General features: G+C 40.7%; 1 protein-coding gene across 5 annotated transcripts in view; it reads right to left on the bottom strand.

Annotated features, from left to right (window-relative positions):
* The window catches only part of LOC137999757 (cyclic nucleotide-binding domain-containing protein 2-like), a 65,419-nt gene that overhangs the window by 30,334 nt on the left and 11,691 nt on the right, over positions 1-23,394 (bottom strand). For 2 of the 5 annotated variants that reach the window (XR_011123001.1, XM_068845656.1), the window contains exons 1-12: positions 18,754-20,002; positions 17,774-17,844; positions 16,854-16,971; positions 13,950-14,024; positions 13,256-13,347; positions 11,874-11,947; positions 10,625-10,713; positions 9,259-9,342; positions 7,521-7,585; positions 6,206-6,283; positions 5,868-5,925; positions 4,482-4,620 (exon numbers count right to left, since the gene is read on the bottom strand). Coding sequence is in view for 4 of the 5 variants with exons in the window: in XM_068845656.1 (XP_068701757.1) it covers positions 4,482-4,620; positions 5,868-5,925; positions 6,206-6,283; positions 7,521-7,585; positions 9,259-9,342; positions 10,625-10,713; positions 11,874-11,947; positions 13,256-13,347; positions 13,950-14,024; positions 16,854-16,971; positions 17,774-17,844; positions 18,754-19,476 (1,666 nt within the window). In the remaining variant the exon portion in view is untranslated. Of the gene's footprint in view, positions 1-4,481; positions 4,621-5,867; positions 5,926-6,205; positions 6,284-7,520; positions 7,586-9,258; positions 9,343-10,624; positions 10,714-11,873; positions 11,948-13,255; positions 13,348-13,949; positions 14,025-16,853; positions 16,972-17,773; positions 17,845-18,753; positions 20,003-23,088 lie in introns of those variants that run through there. The other 3 variants (XM_068845657.1, XM_068845658.1, XM_068845655.1) reach the window with 2 other exon arrangements.

The raw sequence follows: 23,394 nt of genomic DNA, 5'->3' as shown, positions 1-23,394 counted from the left end.
TTTTCTTGGTTGAGTAGGCAACTGAATTGAAAATTTGAAAATGCCCGTAGCTGTGAATCCAAACAACAATCCACTTTAATTATAGCACACATGAACAATCTGAAGTAGACGGGATAAGTCGCCAATTATTTAAGATAGCGTTTCCATACCACATACAAACAGCTTTTGAAAACAAAAATAAATTTCAACGGGAATTGACAGCAATTAATAGAGGAGGTACAATAAAAAAGGTCAGGTTATCTGTGATTTGCATGAGCGCGTCTCGCTATATATCATGCAAATCACACATAATTAATAGGCCACTTCGAAAAAATCCTAATAACATAAATTTTGCATAAGCATTGTTTTCAGTTCTCTTATGGTATTTTCTGCACTTGTTTAAGTGACTTTGAATATAATACCTGTCACACCTTTCACACCTGTGACACGAGCCACCCTTTGGATTTGAACGCACTCGGACGTAAAACCATTCAGACCGTGTCATTTTATGGACATTCTCAACTAGTGCGTGATAGGAAAGCCAAAGGCCTCCACTAGATCAGTAAGTCCAACATTTTCTTCCTTGTTTACATCTCTCAGTGGTGGTAAGTTCGTCAAATGTCTTTTTCACTTTTCTAAGCATTCACAACTGTGAAGACGAAGCCGCAACGTTATACGGTCGGCGTAAGAGAGCGCTTTCTCACTTCTATGCCATTTCTTCACAGGCCTGGGTAGAAATTTTGAGGATGGCGACCGTGTTGGAAATCGCTTCTACTGCTTTTTGTGTTTTAATCTGTTTTTCTGCAATGTGGATTGCTTTGTCCTACGGGATCAAGATGTGCCAGAATGTGATGAGGCCTCAGCCAACAGTTATCCTAATACTTAACGTACAAGAACGCCGAATGACAATTTTTCCAGGAGTTCCCGAAGCAAACCGCCGCCGCGCACAGGAAAACGACGAACCAATAAACCTCGTGATGGATCAAGAAAATTTCGGTGAGTTTGTTTTCCTTCGCCACAATTTGCCACCTTGTTGGTCCAATAAAATTTTCTTCAAATCGTTTCTTCAAAGAAAATTCAAGAGAAGTATGGAACCTCCAGACACGAGTGTGTCTCCGGCTTCATTTTAACCACTGAAAATTTGAAAAGGTTTCAAATTTTACTGAGTGTCTTTTCAAGATGATCGAGAATGATTCAGAATTGCAGAATTATCTATTCCTACCATTCAGCGTCTTCTTGGATTAATTTCTTGGAAGTTCTTATATTGTAAAATTACTTCGTTTGCTTTCAGACCTTACATCCACCTAGACCCATCCAGCAGAGGTATTTAATTAAATTCCAAACTCAATCCTGCCCTAACATAGACCGAAAAATCACTCGGCTCTACCATATAATATGTTTTGATCGCTAACTTCAACCTAATTCTTGCTGGGGATTCAAGTTAGTTTTGTACAACAAGTACCTGACCACCAAAAAGTCTTTTATCGATAAATTCAAAATGATTCGTACTCTGGCTTTTTTTTTTCAGAAACATAAAAAGCACAGCCCCAGTTACAAACAGTTTTACACTGAATTAGGGAATTTAATTAAGGCCTCGCCAAACGCTTCGGGGGTGGAAGCTGAATAATAAATAATGAATAACCAATATAAATAAAAAATGAATAATGCATAATTGGGTCTGAAAACGCAGGAATAATGAATAGTGCAGTTATATGCCAGTGGAATAATGAGTAACCTACAAAAATTTAAAAAGAATAATGAATAATTCGAACAAAACACACAAAGAATAATGAATAATCGACGTCCAATTATTCAGCTTCTACCCCCGAAAACGCTCACAACATTTCAACGCAACCTCTTGCAACATTATTGGGCACAACATGTGCGTACGTTTGGCCACCCTGTTGAGATATGTGTTTCATGCTTCCATAGGTGATATTATCAATGTAATTCCATGTTCACTTTGTAGTCTTTCATTTTATCTTAATTATAAATTCACTTGTTCATGTTTCATCTTTTCCACGGTTCAACGGCTCTCCTCAAAAACGAACATTTGATTTGACTTGTCTGGGTTAGCCTTGAGTGCATTTTGTTTCTATTTGAGCTGAAAGAGCCGCAGATGAAGCCTCTGGTAATAAAAGGCTTAGAAATTCAGACGATTTTCAAGTTTTAATCCTGTACAATAACCTCACTTAGACAAAAACACTGTGTAGTCGTGAAGATGACGATCAACTCAGCTCTATTTTGCCTCCCCTTTCAGCTCCAGAAATGCTCTGAAGAGACGATTTTGGAAAACGTTCACTCTGTGGGTGGTTTCAAGATTGTGATAAACTAATAAGCCTGAACAAGAAAATTGTTAATTGCTTTTTAAATGCATTCATTTAGGAATAGACAAGAAGTTGACAAATAAATACTTAGTTGCATGCATTTGATTGAATCGTCAGTGGTAGAGTTCTGGCGTCGGTTGTTCCGCCCTGGCCTGGGTTGCTCGAAGCATGGTCAGCGCTAATCCGCGTTAAATACCATGGAAACCTATGGGTTTTGAGACCTCGTAACCAACGGTTAGCGCTAACCAGGCTTCGAGCAGCCGGCCCCTGGTTGTTCAGACGATGGATACCGCTATCCGCCGGATAAATCACTATCCAGTGTATAAGTAATAGCGAAACCAATGACGCTATCCAATGGATAGTGATTTATCCGGTGGATAGCGCTATCCATCGTTTGAACTACTGGGGCCTGATGTTGCTTTGTTATTTTCCAAAATACAATTTCAGGGTGCCATTTAGATTTGCATATGAGGGTGTGTCTGAAGGGAATTTAAAAAGGCCACTCCGACGAATAAAGCGAAAAACTAATGGTCTTTACGGCCAAAAACAATTAAAGATATTCTCAGCCTTCGTTGTGATGTTTGTTTGTCGCTCTTTTTTTAAGCAAAAACAACCGAAGATAGTACGGAACTGAGGTCATTTGAAAATACTTCGCGTTCATTGCAAGTTTTTCAGGATGTAAACTGTGTAGAAAATTCATGACAACGCCTTCCAAACTATTTTGTGGTTTTCCAGAGTGGCCATTTCCGCAAAATTGGGAGCTTTTTTGTTTACTTTTGTGCGCATTATTCAGCAAAAAATGGCCTTCTCATACTGTCTGCTTGAAACCTGCAGATATTTTCTCTGTTTTAGCCTTTAAAATGGTGTATTTTTAAAAAATTAGGCCTTGTTTTCTATGGCACCATTCAGTAATGGACTGCAGAATTTCTGTAGTAATGACCACAGAGTGTCTGCAGTACCGGTCAATAGTAAGCTGGAGAATTTCTCCGACAAAAGTCAGTAATATGTGAAGAATGTCTGCAGTACCAGTCAGAAATGGGCTGCGGTACAATCAATATGCAGCATTAATTTGAAATTTATTTAGATGAAGGTAAGACCAATTCTGGCCAAAATTCACGGAGCTGTTTTTTGTTTTGTTTTTGTTTTGTTTTTTTGGGGGGTTTTTGCTTTTGTTTTGTTTTGTTTTTTTGTTTTTTTTGCTCTTTTTGTCTAAATTCATAAAGTGTCTGCAATAAGGAGATATTTATATCAAGACAAAAAATCATGAAGTCGAAATATGCATGTAAACCAAATTTTGGCACAAAAGTTTGGAACGTTAACTGGGAAGGAATGGAACTGTTTCGCCCGATGTGAAGGAATCTGGAATCCGGAATCCAGCAAATGTGAGGCTTTGGAATCCGCAATCCATTGGAATCCAGAATCCATTAATTTTGATGAGCAGAATCCAATGATGGTTCAGTGGAACCGGGAATTTGGAATCCGGAATCCCTGACTCGGGATCCGGGATCCGGGATCCGGGACCCACGACTCGGGATTCCAAAAACGATTGGTTTAGATCTGGAATCTGAGGGCCACCTGAATTCCTTCACATAGTGCGAACTGTTCAAACGGCGCCATCATTTTTTCACGGCTCTCCTGATCAAATTTGATGTTATGTGCCTTTCTGTCCCTAACCAAAAGCTTAAAAATAGAAGTCCCCCCCCCCCCCCCCCCCCCCCGCCAAACTCATCAATATTAAAATAGGTTCACGAATGGCGTCATTGTTCTGAGGGAGAGGGGGCAATTATTCATGGACTAAGCAAGAAAACCAACCCAAGAGGGTGGGCGTCCCAAGGCTTTTGCCACTGATTGTAGTTAAGCTTTCATTCCTGCGTAGCTCACTCGGATGAATCACCCTTACACTCATTGTCGCGTGCAACTGTGGATGGAGAAAGGGTCCTATGAAACCGCTTAAGTACTTTTTGAATACTTACTGACCGGCTTTATCGATTTGCTATTGATTCGAGTAAAAATAGCCGGAAATGTTTTCTCGCACAAATTTTAACCTCGTTCACAGCTTCAGCGAGACTCATAAACTGTAAGATCCTACCTTCTTATCGTAAGTCTTAAGCGGTTAATCGGCAGTGTCGGTGGGTTATTTTTTTCTACAACTCATCATGATAACAAGTTACCTACCCGTGTAAAGCACTCTTCTCCTGTCACCTTCGTGAACTGCAATCACGGGTAGAACTTCTTTTCGTTTTTCATGGTCAGTTTTCGACCGAGTCAACTTTGCTGTCTTTTTTGATAAATGAGTCAGAACTCGACAGGAACCCTAAAGACAACATTAGACTGGATTGTTAAATTGCACATTTCTTAGGCATTTAGAGGGAATTTATGCCAACCCATCCCCCCCCCCCCCCCCTTCTTCCAACTTCACTCAAGCCCGGCAACGGCGAAAACGATGATGACCCGCCCACTAGTTCTCCAGTCATCCACTCATTTTGAAACTGACCTCCATTTTACAAGAGGAACGAGCGGCTTTGCGCGAAGGCGCACCGCCGTATTCCTTGGCTTACTCTTTGTGATCTCTTTAGCTTGTACGTTTTGTTTTCCCATTTCAGACCGCGTGATGTTCCCAAGGGAATTTTCTTTTTGTCTTTTTTATAAGTTATGCATACATATGCACGTGCATAAGACGACATTTTTCCCCTGGAGTAACATTAAGTGGTCTGAAATGGGAAAACAAAACGTACAAGGTAAGGAGGTCTATTGTCGATACTGCCTTACAGTGCAACGCGCCTTATCGTGGCCACCCGAAAAACTTTCACATTTGACAATTACGTGTAAATACGTCAACTCAACAACCCATGCAAAGGTGTTCAATTTACAACTTTGCAAGGAAAAAAGCTGTCCGTGGCTTGGAATATGCTGGCAAAAGGTGGGAGCACGTTCCTGCGATCGTTGAGGAGTCTCATGCGGTTAATCAATTTTCTTTGGGATCATGACATACAAACGGATCGCCCGATTGATCACAACAAGGAGGACCTGGTTGTTTTTGGCAAACGACTGGCAGCTTGCATGCCAAATTATTAGGGAACTGTAAGCACGATAACGACGGTTACAAGAATGCCACAGCTGAGCAATACGTTTGATGTACAAAAGCAGAGGCTCTGCCACCTCGCTCGAGCGTTTTATTATTACATTTTTATACATTTCTGTTACGTTCTCGTCCTGATAACAACGCCAAATCATCAAAATTGAGGTTATTACTTATTATTATGGAGGATGTGAGCACCCAGTGATAAATTAGTGACCTTTAGATCGGAGGACGATACTAGTACGAATACAAGCTTTCCGTTCTGAGCATGCGCACTTCGAAAAATGTTGGCATGCTCGGTACGGAAAAGACATACTCGTAATCGTCGTCGTCCTCAGATCGAAAGATCCTAATTGTCAATTTTCTCTCCAAACATACTTAAAGTATGACCACTCACTCCAATCTTATTGCTGGAAAGTTCGCACACATGCCGAAAGACTTCAAATAACCATGAAACTATTTCAATTAATTAAAAAACGCACCGTTTTTACGATGTAGATCCATTTTGTCTTGCTTTCTTTCACTATTACCACACCTCGCCTGACAAACAACAGAGGAAAACAAATTACTAACTTGAAAATGAAGAAAAGACCAATTTCGATATATTAAAATACAGTCCTAAATAATAGGCATCATCTCGAGGCTCTGGGGAATAAATATAAGGATTTGTATGAGTTTATTCCCCAGAGCCCCGAGATAATGCCTATTGTTTAGGACTGAATTTTCATGTATAGAAATTGCATTTGCGGTGACCGCAGCCATAATGACCAATCATTACCTGTTCAAAAAGAAACTGAGGATAACGAAAAAAGAACGTCACCTGAAGTAATGGAATATGCAGACATCGTGTTTAGTCGTCAAATCATCCAGTGGAAGATCTTTTAAATACGGTACACTTCTGTGGACAGAGAAGAAAGCCAAGACAAAATAGCTTGAGCAAGGTTGGTGTATTGGAGAGACGGTCCAGTTTATGGACATGGTGACATACATTGTTCTGACTTCTGGTTTATTATAACAGAATGGAACACCGGAGATAACAAAGAAAAATTGTTGGACAACTTGATAAAAAATAAATGAAGCAAAGCCAAAGACTTGCACGGATGGAAAAGTAAAGAAAAAGGTTGATACGGACCTTGAAAAAAGCATCAGCCTTACGGTTTCCAAGTTTATGACAACTCGGTGTTTTAAAAAAGTTCGTTCTCTGGTGAAAAATTGTAATAAACAACAAGCTTTCGATTGTCAGGGCTTTCAGTATTCAACGGGGGAAGCTTTCATCCTTCTAAGACAGTAACTCTTGAGCTCGTTGTTTCTTGTAATGTATACCACAGAACAATGAGCTTGCCTGGTTATCACTCTAATCGGTAAAGAAATTCCATCTTGCTGTTTTCAAGTTCAAAAAAACTGACGGTTTCCTCAAAATGCTGCGATGCAGCCCGGTAAATTAATTCAAATTGAAGTCGTTGCAAGACGACAACGAAACTCTGCTTTTTTTTCCTTTTCCTGGAAACATGTCGAAATATAAGCTTTGAAGAGTAGGCAAGTCCGAATTTTACGAGCGTTTCGAGCCGGGAAAGTTTTCGGAACTTCCGAGAAAGCCGATCCCCGCGCCTAAAGAGCTTTCGCTGAAGGTATTTCGGTTTCCTCTTTTCTCTCAAATGCAACACCATTTCTTCCTTGTGTCATCATTTATGCAAGTAGAACGACGTGTTCAAGCTCTAAATTCCAAGTCTGAAAATGCGCATGGACAGTTCAAGTCCAGTCGTTGCTAAATGCCCAATCTCGTCCCCTGAGTCCGCTTTTCTTTTGGTCAGCACCAGGAACATAGACTCTGGCCACTTCCAATTTATGCGCAGTCGTAGTGAAGGTCCATTTTTGTAACCGTTGACAACCACAGTTGTTTCAATTTCTGGGCATGCGTAGATGAGCCGGAAGTCCATGATTTGCGGACTTCCTGCCTTGAAAGTGGGCAGATTCCGTGTTTTTGGTGCTGATCAAAGCAAAAGCGGACTCTGGGAACTTGATTGCTAAACGCAGCGTATGCCGTGGGTGGAAGTCACAACCGTTCTCTAATAGTAGTAACAGAGTCGCTGATACCACCATACATTTGACAGTTAAAAAGTCCACTATTTTCTTACCTAAGAAATCTTATGTGTTCTGGCTCTCGTCCATCCTCATAACTCATAAAAATATCTCGAAAATCCTGAAAGAAAGAACAACAGGTTGATAAGAAAAAGAACATATTCATGAGTTCATAGAGCGTCGCTAGGAAAAAATAAATAACCTCTTATCCGTAAACTAGGTGCATCGCGACAGGCCAAATAACAGGATTCGAACCACGACCTCACAAAGCACCGATCGCCCGAACACTGCCCACGACTCAGATTTGTCAGTCGTTCTTTCGCCCGTCGCCTAGCAACTAGTTTCGCATCCTTTCCACGGGCACATTACACCTTGAAACATCTCTTCCATGAATTTGATTGGACTGGTACAGGTAGCAGCACGAACTGATGAGGTTGGGGTTCAGGTTCAACGCTTTTGTTATATGTCTTTTAATGCAGCTAATTTAATTTAATTTAATTCAATTCAATTATTAATTGCTTAAAAACGCATCTTGCTACACTCGGCATACCAGGCTGGTATTTTGTAGTGTCATCACGTCCTGTTATTGTAACAAAGTAAATGATACGTCTTCGTACTAACTGCCCCGATTATTTTTACTATTTGCAGGTGATCTGTGTCTGTTACTCATTTTAATGATTAAGTATTAAAGATTGCTGTTGATTGATTGTTGTCTTGAATCCATTGTTAGTGATACTAAAACCTGCTTCGTATGCGGCATTGCAGTAGCCTCGTAATGACTCAGGTTCAGGCGGATCAACTGTACTCTCTTATTGACAACGTAGATTTAGCTGAATTTGTATAACTGATTTGTTAGCCGGCTTCTAAAGAGAGTTGTGTGCCTTTGTCGGTAGGTGAGCGAAGGCCAGAAATTTGACAGTACATATCAGCTTTGTTGATAAAAGGAAATTGACCAATGTAAGGGGTTTAAAAACTGAGCTGACAGCGTTCGAGCGTTAGACCTTTCGCTATGCGGGCGGTATTGCTAATTAAGATAATTCAACGAACGAAATGATATATGAAATAAATAATATGGTGAGCTGCGGATAGGAAATCAAGTGAAGCTATGATCCTCACAGTTATGAACACAATTTTAGCAATTCCGTACCGGGATTGAACTCCTAACCTCGCGATGCCGGTGCGACGCACCCACCAACTGAGCTATGAAGCTACTGATGTTGGGAGCTGGTGATAGACCTCTTTCATAATTGCGGCAAAAATAAAATATGCTTTTGTTTTCAAGCTCATAAACCTCTCTAGCCTCGCTACAACGAGCAAATTTCAAAAGAATATTTGTTTCAAAATGAGGGCAGTGGGTCTAATTAACATAACTACATAAGAATATAAGGATAGAAGGTTTGATTCTTGCTGTTCAGGAACAAGCTTTAAGAACAGGCGCCATTTATGAAAGTGGTCTATTTGTGGGTTCAAATGTTTACGTGATGATTTCATATTCGCAGTTCAATATATGATTCATTTCATATATCATTTCGTTCGTTGATTCATTCATCAAGGGAACATTTGGTCAAAATTTGAACCCACAAATGACCACCGAGCTCCCAACATCGGGGGCTTCATAGCGATGTCATGGGCTCAAACCCCTTTGAAATACTGAAAATTTCAGGCTTCCCGGCTACGCAATAGCTAAAATTGCTTCCATAACAGCGAGGATCGTAGTTTCATTCGGATTAAGATAATTCAGTTGATACTCCCGAATTTCCTTCTTTTTTTTTAATTTCAGCTTGTTGAACCTACCTCCCTACAAACCGCTAATAGAGAGACTTCGTCTTTGCAAAGTACTGTTGCACTCCGTGTTTTGTGATGGAGTAAGGCCAGCTCCTGTGAGATGAAAAGAGATTAAAACACAGAACAGTTATAAACTCCAAAACAGTGAAGAAACTGACAGAAACGAGAAAAACCCTAAATTTATTAACATCGCGCCATTGAAACTGAAACGGAAAAATTGCACTTTTCGAAGCTATTTCTAGACCGTGAGTAATTATCCCTATGTTCTCCATTGTTACGTGGACGCAACAACCCTGCCTAACAATTAATTTGATGAAAAAAAAATGATGGCGCCGCAGGTGCAACACGAAGGTTAGTACATTTCTCTTCAGTACTCGGCAAAACAACAATGGCCGTTTTCACACTAGAAGATGGTCCCATGGTTTCGTGGACTAATGTGAATTCAAGACGAACAATGGACGGAAGAGCTGGATAAGTTTGAGCGCATGAAGACCGGCACTAGGCAAGGCTTCGTTGTTTTCAAATTCTTTCAGTTTTCACGCCAACCTTCTTTCCTTCCTCAATATTAAAAACTTTCCATCAACTATCTCTTCCATCGCTAGTTCCATTTCCCCGCGGTGGATAATTTGTCAAACTGTTCATCTAACGCGCGTGAATTTAGGGCGGACTTAGGTCGACTTGTTCGTCTGGACGGACAAATCGCCTTCGAATAATTGTCTTCCTATTCGGACAAATTTCAAACGATTAATTCGTCTAAAAATCTGTTCGTCCCGTTTTTGGATAACGCTATCCATCGGCTAAATCACTATTCATTAGATAGCGCAATTGGTTTCGCTATGACTTATCCTCTGGATAGTGTTTTATCCGGCGGATGGTGCTATCCATCGTTTGAACAACTGGGGGCAGAAAATTTGTCTTTCCAGACGATTTGTTCGTGTTCTAGTGTGAAAACGGCAAATGTCAAATGACTAAATATAGGTTTTTGACGACAAAGTGAACACACAGGAGTGATTTTTTTCATTCTCTATCTTAACTTCTAAGAATACCTAAGATAGGACAAAGTTATATACTTTGAAGAAACATTTTCATCGCCATAGCCGTTGTCGTTTCTTTAACTGACGGTTTTTAGGGCGAGAATGGCAAACGAACGTCTCAAAGTGTGAAAAGTGCATGAGGGGCCGACGAGCCATTATTTTTGCTCACTAAAACTGTTGTTTTCTGCCGTTCTCGCTCTTGTAGACGACGCCCTTGCCTTCCAGTTGCTGGGTCTTTGAAAATCTTGGGTCCTAATGCGAGAGTTGTATCCTTCTGATTTTGGACTCCTGGGATTTTATTAATTTAGTCCAAGGTGGGAAGCAAAGATCAATTTTCATACCCCAAAACTGCTCCCTTTTCCCAGAACCGCGACAGTGGTGTTCCTCTGTTCGTTTGTGTTAGCATCATTTATTAACAAAGAAACAACCGCTGCAAAATCAAAAATACAACAAGTCATTTTCTACAGATACAAATTACTAACATTTAATTGTAACGCCTTTTATATGGCCGCGTAGAAGGCAGACTCGAGCGATTCAATAAAGCGACACGCGTGTAAAGAGTGGAACCCGCGAGAAGAGGGGAAACGCTCCCCTCCCTGATACGCGCGTTGGTTCACTGATTGTAGAATATTTTTGACCGGTCTATTCCTTAGCCTGATCTTAAATGACTTGGATGCTTTTGTGGAAAGAAGCCGACCCGCCACTTGACAACCTTGACGTTTCTGTCGGGACGAGGGTCAAAGAGCGCGGGTGTCCAAAAGTATGCTTATGATACTAGACTGAAACAAAATTGAGGGAAGTATTCCTTGCACTCAGCTGGACAACTTAAGCAATTGTCCGTTACAGACACGTGAAAAATTCAGGTGGCTTCAACGAGATTCGAACTGAACCCATGACCTCTGCGTTGCCAGTGTGATTCTCTACCACCTGAGCTGTGAAGCCACTCGGTTGGGAGCACGTCATTTTGTTGGGTTCGTGCATGTGTTCCCGTGCAATTGTCTCTTATATACAACAAAATGACCTGCTCCTAACCGAGTGCCGGGCTTGTTTCTTTAAATTCTCTTTGAAGTGAAGTGTGTAGTCGAAGTGAAGTGCGTAGTTCTGAGAAATGGCAACGACCGTTTCAAATGGCAACGACCGTTTACGAAAGGGAAATTTGCGTCGCCGCAGCTTAAGTTTCTGGGCTAGTCACTCGCCACTCCGGTCAAACCGGTTTAGGCAGTTTGCGCATCATATTTTTGACAAGGCGAAGGTCAAAATCGAACCTTCAGTACGAAAATCAATCTGGCTTCTAGCAGTGCGATCGAGACTTGGCCTGGGTTTGAATCTGTCTCCAAGCAACGGCTTGAGCAAACTCGATAAAGACTTGACACCATTTCTGCAGATTCCTTTCTTTCTCGTGGAGTTAAGAAAGGCTCTGCTAGCAGGGTGAGCGCTATTCAGTTCTAATTCAAATTTCGAGCATTGCGTTTTTTTAAAAATTCCAGCACTATTTTGGGAATTTTTTTTTTTTTTTTGCCATTTTCAAAACCCTCTTTTTCGCAAATTTTCTAGCACTATCGAGACAAGCCTAACTGTGACTTTGTTTACCTGTTCCAGAGAGTATGAAATAAAAATTCTCCGCTTTGTGTCCCTGTCTGATAATAACCCTCTTGGCCTCAAACCTAAAAGCAAACATTTCAAGGTACTGGTTAGCCTAGAGGACGTGTCAAATAATTCGGCTTGTAATGTTTTTCATCGTGATGTTACAATGAAAATGAAGCATACGATTAGTTTGGTTTACGTTGTAATAATTATTTGAGAAGTAAAGCGGCGCGAAGCCGTTTAGCCTCATAGTGCAACACTTTCGATTGCTTACGCCCACAAAATGTAAATTCAGATGTGGAACGGGAACTGTAAGGAAAGATTTGCCTGTAGGCAAAGCACACACACTACCTGATTAGTAGAGTAGCTGTGCTTAGCAATATAAAATTAAGACTACAATTAAGTACTTTTTTGTGTCCGCATGCCTTGCATTCACATTACCACTCGTTGAGGTTGCCATAAAAGACGATCTCGTGCCATACTCACAACCAATCGACGGTAAAATATGACTAAGCATGGATGTCGCAGCACTTGCCTCCCACTAATGTGGTCCGAGTTCGATTCCCAGACTTATTGCCACATGTGGGTTGAGTTTGTTTTGGTTCTCTACTCTGTTCCAAGAGGTTTTTCTTCGGGGGAGGGGGTACTCCGGTTTTCCCCTCTCCCCAAAAACCAGTCTACGATTTGATATGATTTGATTTGATTTGTGATTTCTGTAGTACAACCAATAGATTGTTTTCAATGACGTCACGGTGGCCATGTTGATGTCCCCAACTAATTCTCCGGGAATAGGCCTCTTGCAACTAACGATCACATGGTATAAAATCCGCCATGCTGGAGGGCAAGCTCATTATTATTCCCCCACTGGGACATTAAAACAAAGAGACCTGAACCAGTCAAGCTTTACCTGCCTTTGTTTTGATGTCCCAGTGGGGGGATAATAATGAGCTTGCCCTCCAGCATAGCGGATTTTGTACCATGTGATCGTTAGTTGAGGCCTTATGCGTCCCATGGCGCAAAAAGGAATGATGATGATGATGATGATCGTTAGTTGCAAAAGGCCTATTGAGCTCTATTATCATGCAAACGTTTTCTTTTGTTTCGGTGGAAAAACAAGGTTACTGATCACGTAACTGAACATACTCTATTAGTCCCCCAGCGCTAAATAAAGTTGATATTGAAATAAAGTGCATTAATTATTATTTACGACTTAGTGTGCAAATGCGTAAATTTCTCGCGCTTGACGAGGGCCGCAAATATTTACTTTGCGTTATGAATAACTCATTTTTCTGCCGAATCTGTTGAGATGGTAAGTAATAAATTCGGTTGTACGGATTTAAGTATAGGCTTACCAGCCAAAAGAGATCATTCGATTATTGGGCACTCACCTTTCATACCAGCCTACAGACACTAGGCGTTTCTGCATTTTCAAAGGATATTCTCCAAAAGCAGCCACGCTGGTCTTCAGACCGATTAGGGCCTTTGAATGAAAAAAGAAAAACTAAATTATTTTCGTACAACGTTAATTATGCACTACAAACTGTAGACCATTTGTTTTGCTTGCAAATTGTATTTTTTGGCCTGTATTAAAAAAGTAGTGGTTTTTACGAGAGAGATCTGCGCGGAAAGGGCGCCCTTGGAAAGCGAGCGGATTTGGAAAGACAGGGGTGCTATTGCCGGGGGCAATTGAGAGCAAATTGGCGTAATATCGATATTTCTTGTTTACAAATACTGACGTCATATTCCTTTTGATATTCAAATTTGCCAACCACGGAACCAAAGAAGTCATTGTTTCAACAGCCAACTAGGTTCTGGTTGGCATATTAATTTCAATGGGTGACGTCACGAGAAACATCGCTATAGGAGAACAACGAATAACAGGCAGGCTACGAATGACCAGATTTTTTAATCAGTTACTACTGATTCAATCGTACGAGAAGTGCATCACTTGTATATTAAAGATATTAATTTACATCTGTAGTGGTCAGTATACATGCGAATGTGACTCCGTTAGCTCTCCCATAGCAGCACTTGAACGTTTGATGAACTGAATAATAAGTATTCGAGTGAAAATCAACTCACCGTTTGGAGCTGCTCCTCTGTCCTAGATCCAGGGCTTAGAGACAAAATGTGAATAGCTTCCTGGCTGAGATGTACCTGTTAGAAGATGGCAAGAGTAGAGGACATCACCTTGAAAATTCAAAGTTGCACTCGATAATTTGGCCAGGTAAAGCTTGTGAACATCCACAATAAACGTGGGGGGGGGGGAGGAGCTGGTTGTGAAAAGACTTTATGTCCATCTGGAGCGTGCAACTTCCATACAGCGTCTGTGAAACGGAGTTTTCACAATTAGGTTTATTTTTAGACTAGCCCTGCCCGCGAATTAGGTCAAAAAACAAAGGCACTTCCGGTTCGGTGACTCTATGACGTCAGCTTAATTTCTTGTAATTGGTCATCAGGCTCCTGTGGGAGTCTCATTAGCGGGAAATTCAATCTAAAAATAAATCGGTCTGTGAAAACGCCGTTACACGAACACAGTAGAGTTGTAGGCTCCGGGTCATGGGTTACTGGCCAGGTAAAGTTTGTGAACATCCACAATATGCGTGGGGGAGGGGGGGGGGGAACTGGTGGTTAAAAGACTTTATGTCCAAAGGAATCTTTGCCGACGTCTTTGTTGCATTTTGACCAGAGGTTTATATAACCCAATTAACAAGAAGTGTCGATCTATCTCGTTTGGCCCGTTTCTCGGCCAAAAGCTTTTTCGGCCCAAAAAATAGCCATTATCAAAACCGCAATCTGCTTGTTTGCATAAGCTACTATGTTCGCATATTTTCAAGGTAACAAAAAGCAAAGATTTGTAGAGGTTGATGAATGAAAACGTCTCGTTTCTTAAGATACAAAAAAACAATTGATACCCAAAAAAGGCGCAAAATGGTGGCCAATTAGATTGGACCTGATGATCACAGCGCCTCTGGATTGGTTCCAAACCAAGCATGCGCAGTCGCACGAATGGTTGCTCGTACTTAATAAAAAATTATGGATCGGGGCCTGGAATGCCGCCACGTTTTTTTGTCCCGCTAACAATCTAGCAGTGGCTGCTCTAAAATTCGATACTGCCATAAGCCGATGGGCCGCATTCCATCGCAGATCAAGATTTCTGAGTTATGGACATTTGATTTGGCTCATTAACAAAAGAAATTGCTTATGGAAGGTCGGACGACGGTAAACGGAGAAGAAAAGGGGGGACAGCTTAAGAGTAGAGTGATCAGTATGTAAATTCTCTTCAAAATTTCGATGAAATGTCAGTCAGACAGGTATTGAGAATAAAGATTATTATCAGCATAAGAGGTGTGATCTTGATACAAAGCCAAATTCTCATGTCTACCTAAATATGACCTCTATCATGCTATCGTAGATATTCTTGTTCTTTTGCCATTCAAGTTTGATAAAAAAAACAACAGACAAACAGTGGTGACAAACATAGTAAAACGCATGTTAAAAGCTTGACCTTTCGAAGGTTACAACATTCATATTCAGAAGCAATATTCTGTTAGATTTTCTCTTTACATAGTTTCGTATTTCCTAACGGAATATTGCTTCTGGAGATGAATGTTGTAGCATTCGAAACGTCAAGATATTAAAATGCGTTCTATGGTGCTAGCTGGGAGAATGAACGTTTCGATTGTGAGAATGAAACGGCTTGGAATTTAGACCTTCAAGTGTCAATGAAAACGTTGATTAATGGATTGTAAACCTGTAAATAAATCTGGCGACACTGAAAGTCACAAAATCAAGCCTTAAAGTAATTTCTTAGTATTGCATTGCGCATCCCTACAGCGCACGATTTTCGCGTCATTAGCGCGCGAACATTGTACTTGCGGGTACAAAACGTAAGAGATTTCCCTCAAATTAAGCCGGATGGCGAAATAAATGCTCCTTTTCTCTCAAACGAGCAACGTGACCCCCGATTTTTTTTCAGGTATTTGCTAAGAACAGTCTAATAAAGAACATATTTGAAGAAGAAAAAAAGTTTATTAGTAGAACATGAATTTTTTTGGAAAACAGTTCCGTACTGGGTGTATTTTGGCCAAGGCGAGGACGTCAAGCTAGCCACGGAACTGTCGCAAAAAGTGCACTATTCCCACAACCAGGCCATCAAAAACGGCGTAAATGAAGCAATACTGCTCATGTGAATAAAAGAAGCTTTATTTTCAAATTAAAATTTTGTGTCTTTCAATTAACCAAGACTTCATTCTATATGAAGTTGATTCGAATTTTTAACGCGCAACCAGTAAAAATAGCCCATTTTAAGAGCCTTCTGACGCGTAAATAAGCCGCATGGTGACCCCATTTTTTTATTGCATTTTTTAATGTTCATATCATGAATGTTAATTATGCCAATTTTCCGAAAATGTTTGATAGTAGAACAATTTCAAGGCAATTATGCCATAATTGCAAGTTTGACGTTTCTTTGAAAAAAGACTCGAAACATGGGTAGCACGGATGGCGCAGTTGTGAGAGCACTCGCCTCCCACCAATTCGTGGCCTGAGTTCGATTCCCAGAATTGGCGTCACAAATGAGTTGAGTCTGTTCGCTCTCTACTGTGCCTCGAGGGGTTTTTCTCCGGGTACTCCGGCTTTCCCCTCTCCTCAAAAACCAACCTACCATTTGCACGTTTCACATTTCAACAAGCTGTGTAGCTCCGAGGTGACACGTGGTCAAATAAAAGAAGGATAAGGCCGCTTTCCATTTGACAGAACTGACCGGCTAGTCCAGGCATTTGGAAGGACTAACCCTACAACGCCTTCACTTGAATTAAAACACTTTGAGGATGACATATACTCCTCCAGAAGAATGCGAGGGATAATCACGCAAATGATCCCTCAAATTGTTGCATTTTCTTTGCAAAATGAAGGGCCGGCCAGTTCTGACAACAGGAAAGAGCCCTAAGTATCAGTTCTTCTCCCCAACACGACATAGCTCACCTCGCGCTGAGCTTTGAAATGATTTGGATCAAACACCATTCCATCGCAGTCTACCCAAGCTCCGGACTCGCCGTCCAATTCAGCAAACACGTTTGAAGAGCTTTGCGAACGGTATTTCCTGCAAAAAAAATACACAAAATTGTGAAAGATTATGAACCCAGGACTCATGTCATAATTAAGAGAAGTTCGATCGTCCCTGTGAGTGTAGTCCAAAGATGGTCTGTTTGGGATGACATTGACTGCCCTTTCGACAACATGAGCGGAAGTCATCTTCAGACCCTTGACGCCGGACGGTCGTACTTCACTTAATTAACCCAAAAATGTTGATAGTCCATCTTAGATGAATACAATTAAAGACAAAAGAAAAACAGAGAAAGGTACCAAATTCATATCATAAACAAATACTGCAAAACAATTCCGAAATTTAAAATCCCTGACAAATATCAGCGAATAAAATTATCTGGTGCGCAGAATTCGAATTGATACACGTCATTGAGAAAAGTTAGGAGGTTTTGAATGTGTCCCTTCGAGGATCCCAATTTTTCAGGAAAAAACTCTTCTAAATATTAATCTTGACCACGACTCTTTACTGGCAATCAGATGGCAGAGCGAAAAGTGTATTGAAAGGAAACACCATTGAGGTGGGCGACATACGAAGCGGTTATGGCGTCAAAAGCCGGAAATGACGTTTTGCTGTTGAGTTCGACGTCATTGAATACGTTTCTTCCATTGTCTCTTTAGTTGCAGATGAAGAATTCTCATCAGGCCAGAACGGCAGTGCAAAAATCCCTGTCATTGGATCAGTTGGGAAGTTTAAACTCTGTCCTTAAATTGGAAAGCAACAGGCTAAAAACAAAGAATAAAGCATGAACGCAAATTAAATGGAAGTGAAACATGTAGAATTCTATGTTGCATGCTACCTGTCCAAGGACGTTTTCATCTTCAGCAGAAAACTCAAAAGCTGAACGATCTTGCGAAATCGCTCGATTGGCTGTTGAAAAAAAAAATCATTTTATGTTGAAAATAAAAAGCATAGATCAATAACTCAACGATCAGAAAAATATTTTTCATCTACTGCAAGAAAAAAATGAAAAACAAACCAGGGCACATTAAGCTGGGATCGACCATCATTCGTTGATCCAACTTTACAAAAAACATGTCTTTGAATTCGACGCATGGCCTCTGTATATTGATGATTAAAAAATATTGAATGATAATTAAAAACTAAAGATATTTTTCCAGCAAATATACACGGCCAAAAGGCAACCATTTTTGCTCAGACTGGTAGGTCTTTCAATGTTACTTGTGTGGTCAGAATTTAGTAATCATCAGAGAAGTGAGAAATCCATTTACAGATATGTCGCCTCCGAGCCAATTCACATTCACATTATTGAGGGGCACCCAACGAGAATATAGTTCAAAACCACTTAAACAGCATTGTTAAACGTATTTTAGTATTTAAGCGGTAGATATAGGCATATTTTTATCCCCTAGAAATTTTTCATCTGTTCGGATTTCCTAGCTGAAAGTCTAGTGACCCGAAAATTATAGGGATCAAAACTTACCTTTTCGAAACTTTTAGCCAGAAAAAAGGCTCCCGAAGATTCTAGGTGACCTTTTAAGGGTAGAAGTCCGTTAAAAATGGGCAATTATACCATTTTTCAGACGTTCGAAAATCCTAGGAGAGGCAGGCAAGCAAGAAATTTTAAAACAAATGTTCCGAAAATTCTAGATCTCAAATCGTCATCCGAACAGATATTTTCCGAAAATTGACGTTGGGTGCCCCTGATTATTTAATACACCGTGAAGAGAACAAGGCATTATTCATCAGACGTGCTGCTTGTGTTTCATGGCCATTGATACAAAGGACAATCAATCATAATCAACCACAGCAACGCACCGTTATCCTTGCAAAAATATTTTCTTCAGCATCACTCTTATCCGAATTTTCTTCCCCTTTGGAATCTACAACCGATTCATCTACAGCTTCTGTCATTGCATCTGTTTTTACGGCCGAAGGAAGTCTTAATTTTGCTCTTCGATTTTTGCTTTTAACTTTACTCATCGGCACTCTGGCTTTCGCGATGTCTGAAACGATTGCACTGCAGTTCTGCGCTCTTTTACGTATGTTGTTAACAGACAAATATTCCCCCAGGTAGCTGGCCGGAAGTGAAGCACGCCTAATAAACGCGGATTTTCCGCCCTGCAATGAGGGTTCGTTAGAAAAACCCTTGTGCTCGAGTTGGGGTTTATTTGTCAGTGATAAGTTTCTTTCGTTGTTCAAAGCAACGACCGTGTCTCCTCTTAGTTCACTGTCCAGATGAGACATCCTCTTCTGAAGCATCGATTGTCTTTGTTCGAGACTTATACCGTTTGAAAGACCAACGATACCGAAAGAAGAATGAGATGTAGAAACATAACGAGAAATACGTTGAGTTCCCCGTGAGCCAAATTCTTTATCAATTCGAGGGATGTCCAATAATTGGAAATCACTGATGTCGTTATCTTCTGCCTGGTCTTGAGAGGACGATGCCGTAGTCACAGCTGTGTGATTCCGGCAGTTTTTGATACTTTCAATGATTTTCTTTCCCGAGTCCGAGTCTTTGCCCAAAATACTCGCCATTCTGTGTTGGAAACAACAGCTCTTTAATCTTCTCCTCTCTAGCGATCCGTCACCGTGACTACTGTAGGAAAGCAAACTCGGCTGTGAGTTGTATTAGAACCGTTCCGTCGCCTTATTCTCCAGAATTTACCTCTTCAACTCTCCTCAAACGATAGTTTCTTTGGTCCTTGACGCACAAAATAAGCTGTTTTTGCGCCCTGATTCATGTTCATCCTAATGTATCCTATCACTTGGCAACATCCACTAATATATTTTTGACTACGCGTTAATGACTCCGAACGGCAGTGCAAAAAGCATTAAAAAACCATTGCGCCCAAAACCACGAAATTTGAAGTCTGGAACAAATGACAACGAACTTCAAGAGCTGCATGCGGTGGTTTGCGACTAATTAATCTTGTTAGGAATCTTTCACGGTCGTTCAGGAGGATGGTATCTCATTGACTCGGAAATACGTAAGAAAACAAGCTTACATGAGAGCCAAAGAGCAAACATAATTTGCTCAGCATGCGTACTTTGCATGCGTGCACTTTGTTCATGAACATTACAGACAAAGGATTCGCCCTCCTTGAATAAATAGAGCGCATACCAACCTCACCGCATTTGTCGGGCACGTCGACCGTTTAGGTATAAATTTAACTTTTAACTAATTGTCGGATTGACATTCTCTGGTTGTATGGCAAAATTTAATGGGATTTAAATCACTTCATCAATCGAATTGTCTAATAACTATGCTTTCAAGTGAGTCCACAACGAACTTTTTCTTCATTATCTTTGAAAGCTGGTGTATTCCAAAATTTCTCGAAATTGTGTCCTCAGGGTTGTCACGTACTTGTAATCTTCTTTGTGCATATTCATTTGCAGCTTTTCTATTTTCCGAAGTCTTACTGAATTTGATGTCAGTCGAGTTTCTGTGCCCAAGAGTGATATCGTTATATGATGCATTTCATTGCTATATTCCAAATGCATTAATTATTGTTTTTGGTCATTATTTATATTGCACTAGCCATTTTTGATCTCAACAAGATCTAATCAAATGAACCTCTGCATGTATTCCAATTGCCACAAAAGATAAGAAAAAGCTGAGAAAGCAAGACAAAGCCGGAATCCTGGCCACAGAGGGCGAAATCAAAAACTCCTGTTTCTTTCAAGAGTCTCTCGTATAACACATATTGTTTTAAGTTTTGTTTGTCTGGTTTGGTTTCAATAATAAGAACAAAACCAAATTACGCTCATAGCTAAGAAATGCCTGGGGACATTGTGTGTATATATTAGCAAACAAAGGAATTATTTAAATGCAGTCGAGCACTCTCGAGTGACGACCCCTAAAGATTGTTGTGAGCATATTAATAGTTTCACGGTGACTAGAGCAATAATTAACTAGTCCGCCCCCGCTATTAAAAGCTTCATTTAGAGGCATTGACCACCTGGGAAGTTCTATTTAGAGCTCTGAGACCGGAAAAAGTGGTAACATTTGCTGCAAAACAGGAACAACTTGAGTGGATAACGGCCAACAGAAATACAGTATTCAGGTCATACGAATTTAAATCGCTTCAGACTTGACAGCCACTGGAGGACGTTATCTGAAAAAGTGACTTCGCAGTATTGTACCACTTCGAGCTCGGCCTGTTAGACTTATAACAAATTTCTGAGTGAACCGTGGCATGAACAGCATGGACGTTTAGAGAGAAAACTTGAAAATTCACTTTCGTGTGCTCTCACGGTCCTCCACTGAATCTCATTTCATCAGTGGTAATAGGACAGTGACCGAAACAGAACAAAGGTAAAGAAATTAATTAAATGTGCCAAAACACACCTAGCCGAACTGTTGTTTCTATGTATTAAACTTGTTGTTTGGTGGCGTTTTCGTGGCCATGCTCTCAAACACCCTAATCATGCAAATACCGATACGGACTAAAGCTCGGTTTTCACTAGTGACGCAAGCACATGCGCGAGCATAAACGCAAGCACGAGAGATTGGTGTCAAGTGAAAGCTACTCCCATTTTTTTTTCTTACAAACGCGGCACTACGATTGAAATCTTGAACGGGTCTTTTTCCTTGGACGAACATCACAGCTTCTGTTGTGCTTGCGTTTCATCCCGTTTTCACACAAAGCAAGCGAACATAAGCATAAGCGAACACACAAGAAAACCAGGCTTAAAATTAGCAGACTTCTACACAGACGCAAACTACTTCTGAAAATACAATCCGCCCACCCATCATTTATATCAAGAACTACTCCTCCAAGTTTCTCAACTATTTCCCAAAGGACACAAATAAGTAACACCAATATTTCGATGCAGTAATATCACATTCGGCGGATATCCATTTTAATTACCAAAACAGATTCCTCCTTAATATCAGGAAGGATTACCTTTTTAGCGAACGTTGGCCGTGTAGCACTTATATTTCAACAGACTTAACTGATTAGAGTATAATGTGAAGTGCTAAGTTTCTACCCCATATGAACCAATGTGAGCGTTAGCCCTACTGATGGAAATGGGCCCACACAAGGACAGAGAAAAACTCTGACCGGGGTGGGAATTGAACCCACGACCTTCGGGTTAGATAACCGCTGCTTCAAATATAAGTGCTACGTGGGTTCAATTCCCACCCTGGTCAGAGTTGTTCTCTGTCCTTGTGTGGGCCCATTTCCATCAGTAGGGCTAACGCTCACATGGTTCATATGGGGTAGAAACTTAGCACTTCACATTACACTCTAATCAGTTAAGTCTACTCCTTAATATGTTTCATTATCATGGTTTTAACGTTATTCTTTATTATGTAAATTCCGTCGTCATCGCCTTGACTTCATTTTGTGCCATCTGTTTCCACCCCTGGAAATCAGAACAATCCTGCCTCTTTTAGTGCAATTTCATGTGTTTCAGGCTAAATGATCGCATTTATTGGCCATCGTCTTCGTTCTGCCCTGCGCGTATTCAAGTCCAAATACCACGAAAGGCGAACTGATTATCCAATAAAAACTAGAGTCATTGTCTTTGTTTAGGCGGCACAAAGCGTTTGTATAGCTCGCCCGTGAGGAAGCCATCACTGATTTAGTTTTTCCCTTGCTGATTGGTCGATCAGGGAAGCGAAAAAGCTTTCGGCAGTAACAAATCGCAGCCAAAACTCAAATGAAGCCTACAAGTTGTTTTTCATTTTCACACGAGGCCACGGCAGCGATTTTGCCGAAATTTTAATCACTTGACATCATTTGGTTGTACATTTGCTGGTAAGCAATGGCATTGATTGTTTCTTTAGTGCGCAAACGAGGCCATGTTACGAAACTTCGAAATCAGGGCCACACTTGTTCAAATCCCGATTAAGCTAATCCTGGATCATTAAAAACTTAAATTTCAGTTTGTTTTCTGGGAAAAAAAATTTCTACCGGATTTTTAGTCTTTCCTTCAGCATAAAATTACAAGATTAAGGCTTTTTCGATGTAAATCGGCTTTCAAAAAACTGTGCCCAGGTCGATTCATGTTCACACATCAAGAACCACTTCCCTTGTTCCCATCAAGGAAAGAACATAACTGATAGTGTGAGTGAAAACCAATAATAATTTTTACACCACTAACATGCACTTTGTGGTTGCGCAATTAGTTAATACGTACCTCTTTATTTGTCAATGATTCGCGAGGAAAGGACACTTTTCGATAGGAACCAAATATGGAAAGCTTGCGCTGCATAAGCGAGCTGGCAAAGTCTTCTTCTTTTTTCTTTTTGGCTTTTTGTGCTACTTCCTCTTCTTCTCTTAGTCTCTGCAGCTCTTCTTCTTCCTGCGCACGCGCCATTCTGTTGATTTTCCTGCTTAATTTCCTTGATCTCTCGCTCGTTGCATCCATGAGCTTGCTAGCGATTCCGGAGAAGGAGGCCTGACGCTGCATGCGTCGAGATGACGTCTTAAACATTGCGTTTGC

Source organism: Montipora foliosa, chromosome 4 (assembly GCF_036669935.1).
Source record: "Montipora foliosa isolate CH-2021 chromosome 4, ASM3666993v2, whole genome shotgun sequence".
NCBI lineage: Eukaryota > Metazoa > Cnidaria > Anthozoa > Scleractinia > Acroporidae > Montipora > Montipora foliosa.
The sequence above is the reverse complement of the archived record's forward strand: the minus strand, read 5'-3'. Positions and strand labels throughout refer to the sequence as shown.